We start from the raw sequence: 21,868 nt of genomic DNA on the forward strand, positions 1-21,868 counted from the left end.
TTTAAACTGTTTTAATTGTTTTTACTGTCTATTATGCTGATATCAAAAGAGAAAACAAATATTTTAGCTGATCTCAGTAACCTACATTTATTCAACTAAAGTAACATGTCCATAAATAAAAGCAAGCAACCTTTCAACAAGAGACTAACTATCTTCCGTGCACCCAGCGAATACATGTTCTTGGGTCTTGTAAAACTTCATTAAAGGCTCTTAATAATATGTACACCTCACACATTAGGCACTGTAGCAACAGTGATGCCTATGTGTACACACCTAGAGCACCTAATTAATCTCTTGTTAGATGGATATTTGATGGAAATATATAATAAATCAAACAATAATTTAATACACCATATTATACTTAGTAACTAAATACTACACCAGATATACACAAGACATTACCATATACCATTATATATATATATATATATATATGCATATAAATATATATCATGAGTGTATTATAAGGAATATATATTAATGACAGTGACCCTACGTTTTTAATAGTATTCTCTCAACATTTTAGTACGAGTGGAGACAAGACTGTACGCATTACTGAGCTTATACCTAGTCTTTACCTTGAATGATAAAGAAAATGGTGGACATCTATTTGATGAACACACATTTTAACATTGTGTGGTTTAGTTTAGTTTGGTTCATATCTATATATCTCATAATGTGTTTGTGCCCACAGCGCCAACTGAAGCCACACAGAGAGGATGGTTATCAGTGACGTCTTCGTTCGCAAAATAAAAATACTAAATTCCTGCTAACGATTCTCTGCCTGTCATCTGCTGTGATTGTTGCTGTGATGTCTGTAGTACTAACTAGAAAACCACATCGCGTGCATATATACGAGCACTACAACACAATAGTGAGTTGACATACACCAATATCACTATAACCAGAGAGAATTATAAGCTCAGGAAAGTATACTTTTTGTTCTTATTTATTCTAACATTTTATGTAAGGCAACTCTTGATTTGTGTGAGTCTGGTTTGAACATGTTTAAAATAACGTAGGTAGTCTGACACCTTATTTAACAGATTTACTAGAGGTTATATTTAATATAACGTAATAACTGATAAGCATCATCATTGGTCTGACAGCATAGTGGCGTGGTGTTACCAGCACCATATGAGATGGCACTAGTATTAGGTGGGAATACAGGTTTCTGCTTTTGACTCGGTGCATGGACACTTACATTGTTTGGTATACGACTATTTGATTTATGTGACCAATTTTAATATTGTAACTATCGCTAAACCAAGAGTTACCTGTACTCAGTGTTGTGCTTGATAATTCATTCATGATATATATTAAAATTATTCTTCCTACATGTTAAACATGTGGCAAATTTAGATACCATTTACTACCACACTCTACACACCTATCTCACTACAAAGCATTCTTACTCTTAGCAGCTTCAATGTTACAGAAATTGGCCTGGGATTATTGCGAGATGTCATTATTACTAAGTGAAAGCCCTTGCTAACCCTACTCAACATACTTGGACAACCATTCTAACTGCATGTCCAGCACTGTCACCTACAGTTTTCTGTCAGTTGTCATCTTTGTTTTGATGTTCTCACCAAGCTTGTCCAAGAACTCGAAGGTGTTCAGGTAATCCGCTCTCTTGACACTGAAGAATGTAAGCAAACAAATATTTACTGCTTGGTCAACACTCAGATCGTAGACAGTTATTAAGTATACCTACCCCTAAGTCTTTTCATATAAATTACGTTTAAAAAATATCAGACACTTAGAAATATACTACGATGACAACAAGAAAAAACACCAAACAATATCTTACTACTGGCTACACCTTGTATTTAGCCTGAAGAGTGCTATCACACGGGCTTCACATTTAAAACTTATTGAAACACGCCCCTCCCAACATACTCACTTTGCCATCGACCCCAACACACAGCCTGCAAGGTCCTTGGTGTAAGCACCAGATTCGATTGTCTCAACACATACATCTTCCAGGTTCTGGCAGAACTTGGCCAAGTCCTTATTGTTATCAAGCTTTGCACGGTGCTGGAGTCCACGAGTCCATGCAAAGATCGACGCTGCAACACAAGATGAGCAAAACTAAATGTAAGAATAAGCATAATCAAATTTATTACATTGTAATCAGACTGGTAAGTTCAGGTATATTCAGATTTTTCTGTTCATAGGTTGATAATATATATACAATTAGACCATTATGTCTGAACAGGTAATAACTAAAGCTTAAATAACAAGTACAAAATGTCAATCTTTAAGAATGGCTCCACCACTAGGCACCAGACCAGATTTTGCCTAACACAGCATAAAACAAGGTAACTGACTGGCATTCCTGTATCAGGTGAATGAAATTGTGTGTGGTGTAGTGTTCATTTAATTACATTGCATTTTTACGATTTTATTCTAAATTATGTGAAAAATAAGTTAACCAAACATGAGTTTGGTTATGGTAAGTAGTGCACAGCAGGTGTTATATAGGCTGTTCTATTTATGTTATCACTGTGGCAAAGCTAGGGTTCATCTAATACAATGAGTTATGGCAAAAAAATCAAATTTATACCTAAAAAACTCAAGAACAACTTGTATGCCAAGTCAAGTTATGTGGCAATATATGATAAATATAATCTTTAATAATTTGCCAACACTCTACAGACTATAATTACCCTTGATAGGATATGTATCATGAAAGTACCCCTCGGTTAATTAAATATAGTTTTTGATAATAACTTGTTGCTTGGTTAAACTAACACTAATGGTTCACTTAATTGACATCATAGCTTACCAATGGGGTTAGTAGAAGTCTCCTTCCCCTGCTGATGGCACCTGTAATGTCTGGTGACAGTGCCATGGGCTGCCTCTGCCTCCACTGTCTTCCCATCAGGACAGATCAGAACACTTGTCATCATACCAAGCGAGCCATAACCTGTGAGTACGTACACGCATATATGCTAATGTCCTTATAATACCACATTGCACAGTAATTTGCTTATATGGGGTTAACCCATAAGTTGCACTTGGTAAATAATACATAATATATATATATTTTTACCAAGAATCAATTTTTGCAATTAAGCATCGTTTCTGCACAATATGAAATGACGGCCATACATAACAAATTCCGAACCACATTTCACAATTCGAACAATTAAATTATGAGCGAAAGAAAGAGGGAAATATTAAATACCTTGGGCAACATTGTCAGACTGAACATCTCCATCATAATTCTTGCAGGCCCACACAAAGCCTCCCTCAGATTTCAATGCCTGAGCGACCATGTCGTCTATGAGTCTGTGCTCGTACCATATTCCCTTCTCCTCAAATTTACATTTATATTCCCTGTGAGGAAATAGTACATCAGATAAAAGAAACTAGTGTGCTTTAATGTATATAGCAATTTTTCAATTACAACTATAACATTATTCACTACAGTGTGACGAGGTAAATGTAGGAACACGTAAATGGTTCATTTTTTCATAGTACTTTACTGCTGGAGTTTGCAAGCAATGAACAACTAGATATCAACAGTTGGGGGCTGAGCCACATGTAATATTGAAAGTATATGCAAATGATTCTCATGCATTTCATAAACATTGACAAGGTTACGTTGTGAAATCTCAAATCAATCGCACAATCATGCAACAAACAAACCAAGTGATACAGCTTTTGCTTAAATAAAACAAGTGCCGCGGAGCGACAGCGCTCATCTAATGTCTACTGCGGTGACTCTGTGGTGGAGTGGTGGGATTCTAGTAAACCCTGTTAGTCCCAAATGTGTTCACATACACGCCGAAACACGTGGAATGCACAGGGATGGTATCAGGAACCTTCTCAAAGGAATGTCGTTGGGATCGTTATGAAAGTTGCCACGAGATGGCGCGTACGTTTAAGTGTCTTCAGATTAAAGATGGAAGCTCCATCGTACGTAAGCAACAACTATTTGCAAGACAGAATAGGTAAGCACTCATCCATTTACCTACGCAAGCCTACAGGCTGCAAATGAGAGGCTGCCACCTGTAACCAATTAACCCAGGCAAAAAACTACACAGTACCACCAACACATGCACTGGCAGTAGCCACTGGCAGTGGCATACGGTACATGTAACATACTGACAGTACAGAATGCCATAGAAATTATACGATTTAAGGAGCATAACCTTCTTAAACAAATTTAGCTTTTGAAATTTCATTGTGACTTTGTAGCCTCATACATCCAGGCATGTATGAGTTCTACTAGCAAACCCCGGCAGTCAAATTCTTTCTAACAGACAGTCAACAAAATCATGTTTAACCCTCCTCTTGAGGGTCAAAAGGTTATCTGACACTTACTCTTCGCATGTCGCAGAAAGTAGATTTCATGGTCCTTTCAATAATGCCATAAAAATGCTGGTCACGCGCTGAACAAAAAAAAGTTTTTCAATCGCTCCGTCAGACCATGTCCTCATAAAATGTCTAAAATCTGCCCTGTGCGCATTGACCTTTGACCTGTGACCTCCAATTTCGGCACAGTGATGGCTCCTACCATGATGCTATACACCACACTATCACGAGCCTAGGTCGAGCCGTTTAGATTTGTGCCGCAATTCTGCATTTCCTCCCTATACCTTAAAGTAAGAAGTGAATGTTCCCCCTTCTTTTACACCTCTTGACCTTTGACCTTTGACCCCCCAGCTTCGACATCCCAACTCGTTTTGACGATCCCCCCCAATGTGCCAAATATCGTGACCGTACGTCGAGCGGTTAAGATTTGTGCCCAACTGTTGACAGACGGACGGACGGACGGACGGACGGACGGACGGACGGACGGACGGACGGACGGACGGACGGACGGACGGACAATCATGCGATTCTACAAGCTGCATCTGACTATGTTATGTCAGATGAGCTAACAAAATCAAGCATTAACTTTTGCAAACTTACGAATCATAAACATCCTGGAATATATCCTTAAAGCGTCCATCATACTTCTTTAGGATGGTGTTCTTGGTGCTCATGTACAAGACCCAGCCCTTAGCCAGTGCATATTGAAATGAACTATGTGCAAATTCTGTAATGGACTAAAACAAGGACAAAATGCAGTGACACAGTGTAAGATGAAAATTGTTAAAAGATAACGCTCACTCTGTTTTAACATGCACATAGAGTTTATTGATTTCAAAAAGAATTGCATGAACCAATGATAATTACAAACAATGTCCCTAACTAGGTAATTTTGAGAGGCTTACCTTATCAGTGTTGAACATGCCAAGGGCAACACCTGGTCCTTCAAAATCATGAACCGTGTAGGTGACCGGCTTTCCCCCATCTGCAGGGGTGTACTTTATTTCCACTTTACCCGCACCAGGAACAAGAAAGTCTGTTGCCTTGTACTATATATTTTAGAATTAAATACAACACAATAGATATATTACACTCTTTATCATAACAGAGGTGTACCTCTCGCTCAATCTAACCAATGTTTAGCTACATCATATGCACAAAAAATGCAACCAGCAGGTATATCTCACAATTCGTAATTGAATTGTAGTACAACATGCATTCATCATTGAGGACTGTGCTTCTATTGGTTGCTGCTCACCTGATCACCATAGGCATGACGACCAATCACAATAGGTTTAATCCAGGTGGTGACTAGACGCGGAATGTTCTGGCAGATGATAGCCTCACGGAAAACTGTCCCTCCAAGAATGTTCCTGATAGTGCCGTTCGGAGATCGCCACATCTTCTTCAATTTAAACTCTGCAGAATTAATTAGTGATCTTTTTAGTTATATAAGGACATAACATTACAAGATGGTATATTTTCAAGCTGAAAGCCAAGTAATGCACATGGTTTGTGCCCAAAAACATGCACATTTTGGCTTTCCAGCAGACCTGTGCAAAAAAGTTAGCAAACATAGGAAGTTTACGGAACAATATTTTAATAATTGCCACCTGAGATAACTATTGAATGTATTCAATGTAGATGGCTATGTTTAAGACTGCGAGCAACAACAACAGCAAAAATTTGTAATATATGCTACCCACTAAACTAACAAGTTAACTTACCTACTACTCTGTTCTCATCTGGTGTTATAGTTGCACATTTGATTCCCACATTGTATTTTTTGATGGCATGGGCACAGTCAATTGTCACTGAAACATGGAAATTGCCTTAGTGAGAATTTTAGTATGTATGTGTGCATTTGCATGCGTGCTTGCGTGTGTGCACGCATGCATCTGCACATGTGTATCTGTATATGATATAAGGTGGTAATGTAGATTGAAAGGTACATTAACATGGTACATGATTATAAATCCTTATTTATATACCGGGTTCATTGGTACAAGAAGATCAATGGTGGTATGAGAACAAAAAAATTGTACAATCAGCTTGATTCAACTGGGAGAAGTGGAGTCGAGTGATGTGCGACAAATGACTGATAGTTCAACTGACAGGAAACATCTACAGAACTGTAATACTACTTAAAAGTAATACTGGTTTATGCTACAGTGGCAAAACTTGATCACAATGTCAGTTTACTAAAGATGATAGGAGAGTTCCAGCAAGGAATCCAGGGTTCTCCCCAGGATGAAATTCAAACAGGGGGGAGGGGAGGGGGAGGGGGGAAACTAGGGGGTCCGGGGGGCATGTATTTTTACCGTACCACTAATTAATGCGTAAAATCGCCACCACACCATAGACGGTATTTGGGGTTCTTGTATATATAAGATAGCCGAGTCGGTGTACAGTTAGTGTTGGGTTCGGGACATATGTTAACTGTTTGTACTTGTGTATTGTCTGCAGTGCATGCGTGTTACGGTAAAAATACACGCGTCAGGTGTCCTGGTCGAATGGGAATTCTTGACGATCGATTCCCGCGCTGGCAAACTTTTATTGTGGTGGAATTTAATCGGGGCGGAGGTAATTTAAACGGGGCGCAACGATTGAAACAGGGGGGAGTTTTCCCAAACGGGGCGCGCCCCGTTTGCGCAACGTAGGGAGAACCCTGGAATCAACAACAACAACAAAAACTAGAACTGAATCGGTCTTTTGACGATGAGACATGACAGAAAAAATCCATTTTCACAGGCAAATGACAGAGTAAACAGAATGGATACCAATTTTAATGAGCATGAAAAGGTGGCCAGTCAAGTAAAGATTGGTGAGAAGATTTTCAGAACAGGCACTGTAATTTTTTGTGCACCATCTTCCAGCCTATTTTTTTTACAAATGCAATCGATCTGGGCATTCCAGCAAATTTGCTGATAGGTATTTAAGATAAAGTGAGTAGGTAAAGGTTATGGGCAATTTAGACCAGGTAATGCATATATGAGTTAGGATACTCATGCAGGGGAGGGTTACTTGTTCATCTTTATACTGTAAATTATAAGATAAAGAACTGCATCGGGAGTGAAAAAACGTACAGATGTTACTGGTTGCATTAATTTGATCAATGATAAATGACAAGGATAATAGCGGGCCAAGCACAGAACCCTGGGGCATGCCAGATGCAACATACATATTGTATACATATAAGCACGCACGCACACACACACATATAATTTACACATTTTCTATAGACCTGATAAGACTATTAAATTTATGAGCACAATGCAATATATTTTACCTTGATCATTCGTGGCATCTCTATTTTCAAGTCCAAGATCAAATGACTTGATATCGAGTTCGACATATGGGAAGATGAGTTTCTCTTTGATAAGTTCCCATATTATTCTATCAAAAGATTAGTTTAAAATTAATCCTATTTCCCTGAGTATGAATTAAATGTAATTAAAGTCATGGCATGCATGTTGCAATTTTTACTATAAATATTTTACAGGCACAACAACCATGTACTATGTTGACAGCAACATCCAGGTTGGCCTACTCTCATTTCGTCAGTCTACTCCCAGAATGGGTAATATTAATTCCCATTTCGTCTACTCCCAGAATGAGTAATATTCCCATTTCGTCTACTCGCAGAATGCGTAATAACATGCAAGTGGGAAACCCTGCCTTTTTCTGTGAGTCTATGAGACTATAACTACTCAAAGGTGTGAATGGCTTAATACAAATTTTACAATGACACTTAGTAAGAGGTATGATGATATATCAGGAGTGAATAATAGAGATCTCTATTATTCACTCCTGATGATATCATGCCTTTCATGTGACTCTAGGACAGTAACAAGTCGGTAACCAACTAGTCAAAGGTGTGAATGGCTTAACGGTTATCTGGCTTATAACACAATGCCACCAATACTAGGAGAAATTAGTGTGGATGCCACTATACAAGAAATCTTGTGTGGATGCCACTCAAAAGTAATATTTGACACGTATATATATGTCTATTTATTAGACAATTTGAGAGTAGACTAGGTTATAAATTTTTCGTGCTACCATAGTTTCTATTTTTGTCAAGTTGACAAGTTGTCTTTTGGTTCCTGTAGTCTATGTATGCCAATCATATCCATATTTTACATTTATAAATGATTATTTAGTGGACAAATTGATAGTAGACAAAATGGGAATGGGGTAGATTTTTAGTGTAGACGAATCAGGGGTAGTTGAAATGGGTGTAGACCTCCAAGCAATAAACCATGACGACGACATTTGCAGGATTAACTGAACCATGAAAATATTCTGAACGAGTTACCTAGCACACATCACCTCCAGCAAAGATCAATGACCCTAACATACAAGCATACATAGCACACGTGTAATCACTATTTATACATTCTTGAACTGTACCCCGTGCACATGCAATCCCACATGAACTTTGGTGTTTCTAACTACCACATTAATTGTTTCAGATTACATTATAGTTCAAACAAATGTACTTTCATGCACATGCATAGACACATGCATGCATGCATGTACACTTTTATCTACTGTACATTTATCAAATATAGATGGTTGGTAAATTTTAGAATTTGATTGTATTTACATTAATTCCGGCCTCGCCTTCAAATAAATTTATTTTACTACTTCAGGCTAGATCAAAACAGTGAGATCATAGATAACAGAAGCACAGAATGTATGAACTAAACATCGAATTATAGTGGCAGTGAAAAGAATTTAAATTGCTTGCAGAGAGATGTTTGTTCCATGAGAATTTTACATCAAGCAACAAAATCAATATGACCTTTGGGTGTTATCTGGCATCTCCGGAAAGCTCTAGTATCAGCAACTTCCCCACAGGCATTTAGAGGACAAATTTTCAGCACAATCAATACCAGAGCTAGCTATCTGACATCTCCCTTTGTAAGCCATGGCAAACTGTATCGACAAAGGCACTACAGCTGCTGTATCCCCACGAATTTCCGGAGTTGAATTTTATACGTTACATGTACAGTTCAATTTGTTAAGTGAATCGTTCTGTGACAAGCACCTCGTATAATTAAACCTAGAGTGTCACTTTGCAGTACCCTAAATATGATACTATATGAATTTCCTGAGTTTCAAATGCTCCTCTATATATCTATATTATGATTTCAGAAGTGTCATAATATAGAATATAGTATATATATTATGACACTCCTGATGACATATCATGAATTTTCTTACGCTTATATCTAATCATTTAATAACTTCGATCAGGACATCCACCTGTACACAATATGCTTCCTTCACAATTCTACTATGAATAGAGAAAATATGCAAAAGTTGATACTATAATAGCCACATTATGAAAATGTGATGTATATTAATTTCAGTTTAAATTTTAGGCTAAATATAACTCCAAAAATAGAACTTCAATATCTGCAATTATTATTTCATATATGGCTATACTGTAAATCTGAAAATCTTGTACTGTAAATCTGTTAATTTGTACTCAACAAACCTGTGCAGATATACAAGTTTGGGATAATCATGAGTATAAGATGGCCATATGTGCCTCGTCCCATCATATACACATCATTCTAATCAGTCAGTGTTAATCTTTTTGGGTGTTTCAATTGATTCTATAGCTAGACAGTGTGTGCGTGTGCGCGTGCGTGTGCGTGCTCCGGGGTATATCCACATTACCAATTTAGCAATCGTATAAGAGGAGATTACAGCAGGCATCACTTGTCAGCAATTGTGTGATGATCCTTGAATGTCACCGGCAAGTTAGTTGGCATATCGTTAGTTACACAAAACCATGTTAGAAGAATGGAAGGAAAAACTATTGTTTACACCCTGTTCTACAACACTGTTAGAGAGACTGAGAGAGTATCTTAATTCGATCAGGCTTCAGCTTTAACTGTTTCGATTTTTTTGAACATTCATCGTTCAATATCAAGCAATTAAAATTATATGCAAAAACTTTAAAAATGCCACACATTTGGAAGTTTGATTTTGAATTTTTCCACAATCCTAGTTTGCATGGGACCCGGGTGCGTGATTTTTTCTCCCACTCACATAGTGGCATTAATTTGCATAAGCGGCGCTGATTGGCTGGCGGTTTCGTGCGCGCCATCTATGAGTTGTGAAGATTTATGAGCCCATTATCACAGTCAGTACTACAGTATCATACTATATACAGTATGTGCTTTTGCTCTCGTTTTTATTCATGAAAATCCGTAATGAATCCGTGATAGTCAGCTATATTTCTTGCTGTGCATTGACAAAGCTTTTCCATGATGAGTTCACTGGTATAAAATTAACGGTAAAAGTGTCGCACGGGCAAAGTGTAGCGATGCGGACATAGCGCCTGTATACACAGGTTATTTTAGACTCCGCGCCACCGCGCTAGCGAGCCTATAACGGCGCCTTTGTTTAGTGCCATTGCAACAGCCAATCATCGCCACTTATGCAAATTAATGCCACTATCTGAGTGGGAATAAAAATCACGCGACCCTGGTACATATAGTTCGCATATGTGTGCTAAACTAAAACTAAACTAGGATTTGGCCGAAATTTGTCACTTTTGCCGTTTTGGTGCCCAAAAAATCGCTCAGCAAGAGGGAATTTGCCAGCTTTGCACACTTGAACATATCGCCATCGTATTTTCATAAGATATAATCGTATTTTCCTACATACATAACGGCACTATAATGCATAACATAAGAACCTACAAGTTAACGAATAGTTAGAACCGCTCACCTCGTCATTTCATCTCCCTTGACTTCCACCACGGTGCCACCTATAAAATAATGTCATGATATACGTTACAACTTACAAGTATAACTAAACACGGTTATAGAATGTAAAACAATCCAACACACGTAACTATATCATATCTAAGATAACCGATTTAAAAACCAAAATAATACACCATTATACCAGTGATTTTCCCCATTTTCCTGAAAGGTTTTCTGATCGTCCTGGTCAGAGTTCTCTCTCGGCAACGGGTGATCGACAATCGGCCACGGGTGTGTGAACTGTAGACGAGACACTTGTCGTGTCCGATACGATTTGTCTACGCGATGGGAAAGTATTGTGCCGTCTAGCGTAAATCGCTGCCGGCGATAAAACGTGCGCGCGCTTATCCGGAAGTTTGCCGACAACGTTGGCGATGGAGAGTTAAGAGCAGACAGAAAAACCACTTTCATCCGTAAATTCATGAACATGGTTGCGCGTACGTTCATTGTACTATTTTGATTTTACCAATAGCTAATATTAGCTCTTGATTTTACTGTCCTTATTCCAACAATGCCATTTAGAGTCATGGTCAGTCATCTTCGATCAATGATGTACCAGCATGCATGTATACATAGATTGACGTATTATCATAGACAAAGAATATCTTCTAAGATATTGTATTATTTGTGTTATATGTATTATTTGCATTATATGCTGGGTATAAAGCATGATGTATCAGTTCTTAATTAAGACATATCATTAAAAAGATGCTCATCTTATCCCACCAATAACGCAACGACTTTAAATTGCGACTGCTGAGCAGATGAGCTCATGTGCGGCAACGGTGGTAGCGAAACGGTCGTTTATTGCTAAATATACACTAGCATGATATATGACAGTTATATATATTATATATGACATATAATATGACAGCTCAATTAAATATCCTTTATCTCCTCTTGTATGTTACCCTCCTATCTATGGTTTTAGCAAAATTTGAGAAACATAACAAATATACATATATAACAAAAAATAACAAATATAACAAAATATAACAAAAAAATTGTTTGTTATATAAAAATTGCACAGGGCAATTGTCACCAATAAGCCACTTCGTAGTTACGCACTGGAGCCCTATGACGTCATTGGGTCATAGGTCATTTGTACATAGCTGAGAATATCGATCGCGCGTTCGCTCGTACGCACTTGTCGTATACCACATAATATGCATGAATGTTATACAGAAGCTATGTAAAATCGTGCGTGCGTTTGTATTCTGTACTGAACCGATCGACTGTCTGCCTGTGCTTTTTGTTTTTTGGATTTTTACGTATGTGTATGATATTCATTGTGGGGTATTTTAGGTAGATATGCAGTGTCGGTTCTTCTCGGTCAGTCAGTCTCGGTCATATCATTTATGTATGGATGTCTTTTTGCTCCCTGGATTTCTTAATTCTAATACAACAGAAATGCACACTCAAACATACATGTAATTAACTTGCAAAGCATATCTATTGACTCATGTTTAATGCACGTCTAACTACATATGAACAAGGAGGAATGTTAACCTCTAAATACATTGTACAAGCAATTAAAGCAATGAAAATGGGAAAATTGTGTACGTGTATACTTGTATGAAACTTGCAAATGTGATAATTTATAATGTAGCAAGTTTAAAAAATAGCAATGAAATAAACGCGTTTCCATTTGAGAGATAGCAGCTAGGGAATAAACATGTATCATAGTTTCTTATATTTCTTATTATTAATATATATGAAAACCTTCAATTTAAGTACCATTTGATATTAATAATAAAAAATATATGCGTGATTCCTGTTTCATGTGTAAATGGTATTTTAGCTGCCATAGTATAGACATATATTGTAATCAAAATACTAATAACTGAAATAGTATGCATTCAAACAATGTTATGATTATTATATTATTTTATGTTTATTAATGAATGCTATTTAATTATTGAATGTTCGTTGCTTTATTAATTAAGTATATAATTGAGAATGAGATGTAACTGCATGTGTATGAATGATGCAATGAGAAAATGGTGATGGAGACGTCTGATCATCTGATGTTTATTATGACAATTACAGAAACTTTGGTGAGAATGAAAAATATTAAGGAAACCTTTCCATAAATGATGGACTTAAAATAGTTTTATAATGTCTTAATTCTCATGTGTACAAATAGCTACTAGGTAAACTCGAAAGTTTTTCACACATGCATCTTTACGTTATTGCCATAATTAGTAGGCACTGAAATCATTACATGGGTCTTCTATAAACATGTATCCCTATACCTAAAAGACAGGATATCAGTTATAACCACGCATTTTTTCATTTATCAACTAAGTAACAGACAACAAAATTGAACAAATAACATGTATTTGTTCTACATGTATCAATGAAGTTTACACACATTCTATATTGGGCAAATCTTAGTTAAATGTGATGTTATTTCCAACTTAGACAAAAATAATACAGTACGTACGGTTACACTTGCTATCACACGCCACGGAGACCCAGCGAGCGTTTTATGTACAATTGACCTTTGGCAAAAGTTCACGCCAGAATCTCGCGCATGCTCAATGCGTAACTACGAAGTGGCTTATAGCAACCACTGATCTCTATAATATCATTATTATATTATAGAGATCAGTGATAGCAACGCGTATTATAACGTCGGCTAGGAATTATGGCGGGAAATCGCACGTGTAAAATGCAATCGGGAACCCTCGGACCATTCAACAGAATAGCGCTCATAGTTGTATAAATATAACTCTATAATATAGCGTCTATAACATAACTCTAACAATAGCGTCTATAACATAACATAACTCTATAATATAGGTCTAAAATATATAACTCTATGATAGCGCAAGACTAGAAACTCTTTTCTGGGAATGACGGAAAGAGCCGAATGGGTTTTCCGATTGGTGTAAAATGTGGTGGTGGCGTGATGCACGTGCTGTCGCGCGCGCACGTGCTGCGTGGGTGCACTGTGCGTGGGTGTCGTTGTATCACATTGTTTATGGACTCTCGTACATAATGAAGTGATTACATTGTACTTAAAAGAAAAACAACAACATCAAAGCATGGATGATCAACTTAAAAAGTATACTGAAGCGTGGCACGGGCTGAATGGCGATAATGATGACCATTTTAGGATTACATTAGCCGGAGAAATATGTCGCATTCTAGCTGAAAGAGGAGCATACGAAAAGATGGATGCCTTCATTACTAAGGAAATTGTGAACACTGACGGCTATTTTGATAACGAGAAATTTGCTATAAATGTTATTAAACTTGCAATCCATAAAAATGATTTCACCAGAGCCTACAAACTGATAAAGGTACGCATTAATACTTTACCGAGCGCATTGTTTTTTCCCCCTAGTTATGACTAGTTATGAATTTAATTCAATTGACTAACTTTTAAGTCAATTATTTTATAATGATTCCATGTAAGCTAGTACATGGATTTGTCATAAAATAATTTACTCGTATATTGTCATGAAATCCGATGAAATTATTCCAATATCAAATTATGGTAGTTTGCGAATATTGCTGAATATTTATTATTATACTTTGTTGCAGGATGGCCGTTTCGCTGGAAAAAGTAGGATGATTAGACTGTGGGATGGCGCACACTACAAAGAAATAGAACTGCGCACGAAAAGAACACTGACATCCCTAGACAGGTTCAGAATAAGGCAGAGGTAGTATGCCTAATCATATGTAATAATGTAATTACGTGGTTTCATTGCGATATGCTAAGATTCATTGCGATATGCAATATGCATATCCGCACCATTTTGCATCTAAAATAGTAAATAAAATTTAGGAGTAATGTTCACGTACATACTATCAATTGCGTATGTCTCTGTATTATTAATTGGTATTAAATGCTGGTCTACTCTAAGACATTGTGATCCGTTTTAAAGGTATTTGCCACCTGGCAGCATTCTGCCACATGGTGTAAGGCCAAAAGTGACCATTAACAGCAAATCGAGAAGGGTGCTGAGTAACTGGCTTCATGAACACGAAAAACATCCCTTTCCATCAAAGAAAGAAATTAGGGAATTATACAAACTGTCCAGACTTTCCTCGACACAGGTGACGACACAGCTTTTGTAATAATAACTATGCATGGCCACATAGATTCAAGGACCATCTGATTGATGCATGGCTACCATATCGCCGCTGCTGTTTTACTGCTACTAATGCTGCTGCTTCTGATGATTTTGCTTTACCACTGATACAACGGTTACTTCTGCTCTCTACTAATTATTATAATTATTATTCTAATTTTACACTTAGGTACGCAACTGGTTTGTAAATGTACGGCGCTGTATGAGAAAGCAGGGACGCTTGCCGAAACGCCAACCCAATGTGCATGCTAAACAGATCTGCAGGACTGAAAGGGTAGACAGTTCGACAATGGAATATAAAGACACAGGGTCAGCTGTCTTATCTCCACACGTAGATGCTGCCAAGTCTGATGCCAATTGTAATGGAATCAACATAGACGTTTCTTATAACATATCCAAGGGTGGTGATATTGCAGGCACATTGGCACCAGTAGAAAAACTTTTGGGGAGTTCTTCAGAGTCATCCCAGAAACAAGAGGTTTCTCCAGTTGGGAAAAAGATAGTAGAAATAGGTTCGTGTGTAGGCGAGGGAATATGGCATGAAGAGAATCATCAAAGACCTTTGTTACTCAAACCCGAGCCCATCACAAGTACAAAATATGGGCATTACAACATTGATGAGACTGTTTGCAGGAATGCTGGGCTTCTTTCATTGACTCAACAGCTTTCAGGCAATGACTTTGAGACTCCATCTTTATCAGATTCACCTTTAATTATAGGTGCCCCACAAGACGTAACAGATCCCATTTGCTTGGGTGCCAACAGTCCTTTGGTGCCTCTGCCAACATTTTCACAGAATATGACCATGGGCACAATTTCTTTCTTTGTCCCCAGTGTTAACGATGTTACATTGCTAGATAGAACTGCTCATGCCAGTGCTGAATGTTGGCCCTCTCTATCAACACTCACTTATTTACCAACTGCAGAAGTTAGCAATGATAATATCAGCTCAGTGTCTACTCCAAAATCTTTAGGTACCCCTCCAAAAAACGTCGAACTGTTTAAGCTACAGATGGTCCAAAACATTAATCCCCTGCAGGATCCGACAGAGAATTTCTCATCTAGCTCTTCTGGAAGTTGCCCAGTGCAACAGGTTTTAGGTGCTACAGATGCAGAATTGTTAGCAAGCTTTATACTTCCACCATTGGCTCCATCCGACACAGGTGGTTCTCATGTGTTTATAAATGACCCTGGTGATTCATCGAGCTCACAGTTATACTTAGGTGATCCAATCTCACAGTTATCATCAGGTGGTCCACACTCTCAGTTGTCATCAGGTGATCCATGCTCCCAGTTGTCATCAAGTGATCCATGCTCACAGTTGTCATCAGGTGGTCCATGCTCACAGGTGGTCTCATGTGACCTTGGTTTCCAGTTAGGTTCATGTGATCCGGATTCCCAGAATTCTCCATGTACGCCTGGTTCCCAGTTGTCTTTGAATGATCAAGATATATATCATCCTGCTAGTGCTAGTGGACCCGGGGCACAACTGGACTTTGCTGACATGACTGTTAACCAAATTCAGACAGGGAATTTAAGTTCCCAGTCATCGTACGGGCACACAGATTGGCAAAGGAATTTTTCTCATCCATGTTCAGATTTGATATGCCCCCAGTTGCAGTTTCCTGGTGGGACATCAGTCCAGTTGCCCCAAGGTCGTACAGAAGCAGAAGGAATTAGCATCGCTGCTCAACTTCCCTTCAGTGATGATGGTGATCAGAGCTCCACAGGTGGTACACCATTCCAGTTTCATTCAAATGAGAAGGAAGTAAAGTCTAACTGCCTGGGGACCATAGAGTCATTGTATGGAGGAGTGAACTCTACTACACAGGAACTGCATGACAACTCAAATGACAAGGTAATGAGTAATACCCAGTGTGATTGGTAAATCATAAAACGTGCATTTTACTTAAATGTGGTAACACGAATTTGTCTACAATTGTCTGTCTAAATCCTATACAAGTAGAGCGTGGTAAAATCGTCTAATATACGCTATTAATTTAAAATCGGATAAACCTACATTATAATTAAAATCAGTTTTGCATGATTTTGCTGATGTCTGCCCTGCCTTATAGGACAGCCATCTTAGAGAGGCTGCTGCCATGGCACTAATAGAGCTTCACCATTCTCCACCTGGCCGAGACATCCTGAACCGAAATGTATTATTATAATACTCGTGAGTCATGATTAACAGATGCATGTCTTGTAAGAAAGGGTAATGATAATTCACATCTCATGAAACTTTTCAGTCACAATATTTATGTGTTTCAATGAAATGCTGTAATATAAATGTAGTGTGGTATGGATGTTTAATATTTCAATAGTTTTCATGACCTAGAACCACAAGTGGATAGTTTTGTACACAGCCATAGGAATTGGCCTCTCTATTGCTCAATTAGTTTGTTACTTGCTTGACTAGAAGTCAGGATACTGGTCCAACTTGCTATCAAGTATAATTGTTTACAAATGTTTTTCTCATATATTTTACAGTAAATTGCACAAACATGATTTTTTGATTTTACTACGTTGATTAAACTTGTCATAAATATGTGACATGGAGAGTCAGGCATATGATTATATATCGCGTGGCTTATTGGATTCTGATTAATTGTATCAGTAATGTATTCATCAATTATACACTAACTTGTAAGTATTGGCATCCCTGCTTCTACTTGGCATGAATACAGAATGAGTCAGTTGCTCAGTAAATAAATTTTGTTTTCTCAATTAGGAAAATATTAGGCTTAAGAGTAAGTCTAATCATATAAACAGCAACTGAATAATGGTGAATAGCATTGTCAGAACATCTAGATTGTACACAATAAGTGTGTTTGATATTATAGTCAACCATTTAAAACTGCTAAATAGGCAGACTTTATAAACCATCAACTGACGTGATACTTCTTGTACTAGATCACTCATATAAGTGTTAAGGTACTGGTTAGGTAATCCGGGATTATGTGCTAATCAACAGAACTGACATTTCATTCTAATTCTGAAATATATTCTGATACTAAATCAACCTAATGAAAAGAATCTTGGGAAATGTTAACAAAAATGGTCAATTTGTATTTCCAATTATTTTATTTTAAAATTTACTTGTGAGTTTGTTACAATGTTTATGTATTTAATGTTATAAAACGTTACTGTTTATGAACATACATAGTTGTTACCATAACCATTTAAGAATTTTTGCAAACAGTTATCACGTTTAATTCAATATAAGTGTGTTCTTATAAACTTGTCTTATTCTATTTCATAATGACGTCACGTGTACATACAGTTTACAAACATAAACGTATCTGCCATTACATTACAATTATCCACTAGCCTTGAGCTTCACACAGTTTTCTCAATTTGCTTATTCAATGAAACGTGAAATCTGCCTTTGTCACAGTGTTGATGGTGCTTATAGGCATGTTGTTCCTCGTAAACATGTCTGACGTGTCCTAAGAAATTTGATTTCCATAGCTAGTTGATCTACGCACGTGTTTGTGAAACAGGTGACTAAATGTTAAAGCAAATCACATGCAAAATAAGCAGTCTGGTAAACAGGCAAACATGTTCATTCGGATGCACACACTAGTATAACTACTTAAAACTTAGATAACTTATTGGCAATGTTTACTCGACTAGCTATTTGAATTACAATCCCTTACAGCAGTCACAGTATAGACCCAATGAAATGTTGCTCACACGATTTTAAATGCTCTCCAGGATTTTCTTTTCCATGTTATATCAAAGCGTTTACATATCAGCACAGGGTAGACATGGGCAGTCGTATGTCCTTTTGTTAACATAGTGGCTGGTAATGAATCAAAAGGAAAGCCTTGCAATTGCATACTGCTAAGTGCTTTGCTTTGATAAGGGATGCTGTTAATCACTGTAATCAGACAGGCCAAACTCAATTGTATAGGTACACCATCTACATTGCATTAACTGTGATTTTTGAATAAAAAGTTTAACAGTTTACAAACAGTTTCATAGTAGCAGCAAAACACCTTTACACATGTTTATACAAATTAGCCGTGCCCAAACTTCAAGAACGAATCACATTTTGGTAACAATGCCCAACTACTTGACAAAAATGGTAATGTTTGGCATCTAGGGATCCCCAACATAAAAGCCAACTTTTACATGATCATTTTATTGCATTCCCATGAACATATTGGTATTTACACGCAGGGAATACAGATTCACTTTAAATAAAGCTATTTATTCAACTTTATTACATAATAAAGTACAAAAAATACAAACAACGCAAAGATTATAAGGTAACACATCAACCTGTTGTGGCCAGCACGACTCATCTTTGTCAGTCGTCCCATGGTGGATGCAAGAAGTCCTCCTGAGCTATCGAAGTCACTATCCTACAAAGACCCCATCAGGGTGCTTGACATTTACTATACACATGAATACCTCTACACCACAATAGCTACCATATTTTATTATACAGTGCATTATTATAACCAAATAAATGCACTTGACATTTTCACACACTTGACATATGTAACTTTTAATTAATCATAAACAATTGTATTGAATGATGTAACATACCATCTCTCCCAGAAATGTATTTTGAGTTCTGACTTCATGTCCAATGTCTATAGATAACTGTAAACAATTGAAAAGCACTTGTAAATAAATAAATGAATAACAGTATTATAATGTTAAAGAGAAGATTAGAAGGACCTGAATCTCATCTAGGAATCGGGATCATTTGGCTCGTACGCAAAGGCAACTTAGCATGCTACACATGATTTCTAGAAGGAGTTCTAGCATCAAACTGGCTAGCTTTCCTATGGAGAACTAAAGTTTCTATATTATTGCTCAAGCAACTAGGTGGCTCTAGTGCAGCCAGTATATATAATCTGCTATCCTATGATCCCATATTGGCTTGGCGGCACATACACATAAACTTTGAGAAGTTAAATTGCATACACTAAGATATATATCATCATTAGCTGCAATATTTATATATTTATGACAGCTACATATAAAAGTGACACAATACCAGTCATAACCTGCCACAATATATATATGTTGTAACAGTTTGTAACAGTTTCAACAGACATTATATAAAAACAAACATTTTCAGTAGGCTTATAGTTTAACCAGGAAAATAATTCGAAGTAATACTGACATCTTTTAATGCTTTAACTTTCCCTGAAAGGTCTTCCACTAATCTCTGATTTTCTTCTTCATACATGTCTGCGGACATCTTTGTCCCATCACCTGCAGCACATAAATAAATACATTGATAAAACCAAACATTTAAAACAACTGAGAAGATTTAATAATTAATTATTACCAAAGTTATAGAGACATATTATTTAATTGTATATATACATGCCCCACAAATTGAAACATGCTTTTGTATTTTATTGGCATACCTAAGTGAGCCACAAGTCGAGTAAATGACGTCATAATTTTCCTAGACAAGTGCCGCAGAGCGACAGCGCTCATCTAACGTCTACTGCGGTGACTGTGGTGGAGTGGTGGGATTCTAGTAAACCCTGTTAGTCCCAAATGTGTTCACATACACGCCGAAACAGTGGAATGCACAGGGATGGTATCAGGAACCTTTCTCAAAAGAATGTTCGTTGGGATCGTTATGAAAGTTGCCACGAGATGGCATGTACGTTTAACTGTCTTCAAGCTTAAAGATGGAAGCTCGCATCGTAACGTAGTAGCTACAAACTATTTGCAAGACAGAATAGGTAAGCACTCATCCATTTACCTACGCAAGCATACAGGCTGCAATAGAGAGCTGCCACCTGTAACCAATTAACCCAGGCAAAAAACTACACAGTACCACCACCACATGCACTGCAGTGGCCACTGGCAGTGGCATACGTTACATGTCACTACTGACAGTACAGAATGCCATAGAAATTATACGATTTAAGGAGCATAAACCCTTCTTCAACCAAATTTAGCTTTGGAAATTTCACTGTGCCATTGTAGGCCTCATACATCCAGGCATGTATAGATCTACTAGCAAACCCGGGCAGTCAAATTCCTTTCTAACAGACAGTAAACAAAATCCTGTTTAACGCCTCCTCTTGAGGGTCAAAAGGTTATCTGACAACTTACTCTTCGCATGTCAGCAGAAAGTAGATTTCATGTCCTTTCAATAAAGCCATAAAATGCTAGGTCCCGCGGCTGAAACAAAAATAGTTTTTCAATCGGCTCCGTCAGACCATGTGCTCAGAGAATGTCTAAAATCTGGGCCCTGTGCCCCATTGACCTTTGACCTGTGACTCCAATTTCGGCACAGTGATGGCTTTTCCTCTACGATGATGCTATACACCAACTACCCAGCGAGCCTAGGTCAAGCCGTTTAGATTTTTGTGCCGCAATTCGCATTTCCTCCCTATACCTTAAGTTAAGGAGGGGAATGTTCCCCCTTCTTTTACACCTATTGACCTTTGACCTTTGATCCCGCAGCTTCGACATCCCAAACTCGTTGTGACGATCCCCCCGACGTCCCGAATATCGTGACCGTACGTCGAGCGGTTAAGATTTGTGCCCAACTGTTGCCGGCACGAACGGCCGGACGCACGCACGGACGGACGGACGCACGGACGATCGTGCGATTCTACAAGCTGCGATCTGACTTCGTCCAGATGAGCTAATAAAACGATC

At 37.7% G+C, this 21,868-nt stretch overlaps 2 protein-coding genes and 1 long non-coding RNA gene across 4 annotated transcripts; 1 reads left to right on the forward strand and 2 right to left on the reverse strand.

Moving 5' to 3' along the window:
- Positions 1-61: 61 nt before the first annotated feature.
- On the reverse strand, positions 62-11,389 carry LOC106808539 (isocitrate dehydrogenase [NADP] cytoplasmic-like). 2 transcript variants are annotated; one of them, XM_014811309.1, is made up of 11 exons: positions 11,249-11,389; positions 11,077-11,116; positions 7,616-7,722; positions 6,054-6,140; positions 5,585-5,745; positions 5,232-5,375; positions 4,927-5,063; positions 3,194-3,345; positions 2,792-2,932; positions 1,907-2,072; positions 62-1,642 (listed from the first exon to the last, which is right to left on the reverse strand). In XM_014811309.1, exons 2-11 carry the CDS (start codon positions 11,082-11,084, stop codon positions 1,549-1,551), a joined length of 1,197 nt encoding a protein of 398 aa, XP_014666795.1. In that variant the 5' UTR covers positions 11,085-11,116; positions 11,249-11,389; the 3' UTR covers positions 62-1,548. The 2 variants fall into 2 exon arrangements, with proteins under 2 accessions (XP_014666795.1, XP_014666789.1); XM_014811303.1 differs by having other exon boundaries at positions 11,257-11,359.
- A 1,983-nt stretch (positions 11,390-13,372) lies between these two features.
- LOC106808561 lies at positions 13,373-17,353 on the reverse strand. The gene is made up of 3 exons (XR_001393789.1): positions 17,344-17,353; positions 16,725-16,728; positions 13,373-13,696 (listed from the first exon to the last, which is right to left on the reverse strand). It is a non-coding gene; the product is annotated as an uncharacterized LOC106808561 (long non-coding RNA).
- Positions 14,124-17,430, forward strand: LOC106808522. Its single transcript, XM_014811282.1, has 5 exons — positions 14,124-14,422; positions 14,667-14,788; positions 15,014-15,185; positions 15,390-17,078; positions 17,296-17,430. The coding sequence occupies exons 1-5, from the start codon at positions 14,165-14,167 to the stop codon at positions 17,389-17,391; spliced, it is 2,337 nt and encodes a 778-aa protein (XP_014666768.1). The 5' UTR covers positions 14,124-14,164; the 3' UTR covers positions 17,392-17,430.
- The last annotated feature ends 4,438 nt before the right edge of the window (positions 17,431-21,868 follow it).

The sequence above is a fragment of the Priapulus caudatus genome, unplaced genomic scaffold (assembly GCF_000485595.1).
Source record: "Priapulus caudatus unplaced genomic scaffold, Priapulus_caudatus-5.0.1 Scaffold13, whole genome shotgun sequence".
In the NCBI taxonomy this organism is placed as follows: domain Eukaryota; kingdom Metazoa; phylum Priapulida; class Priapulimorpha; order Priapulimorphida; family Priapulidae; genus Priapulus; species Priapulus caudatus.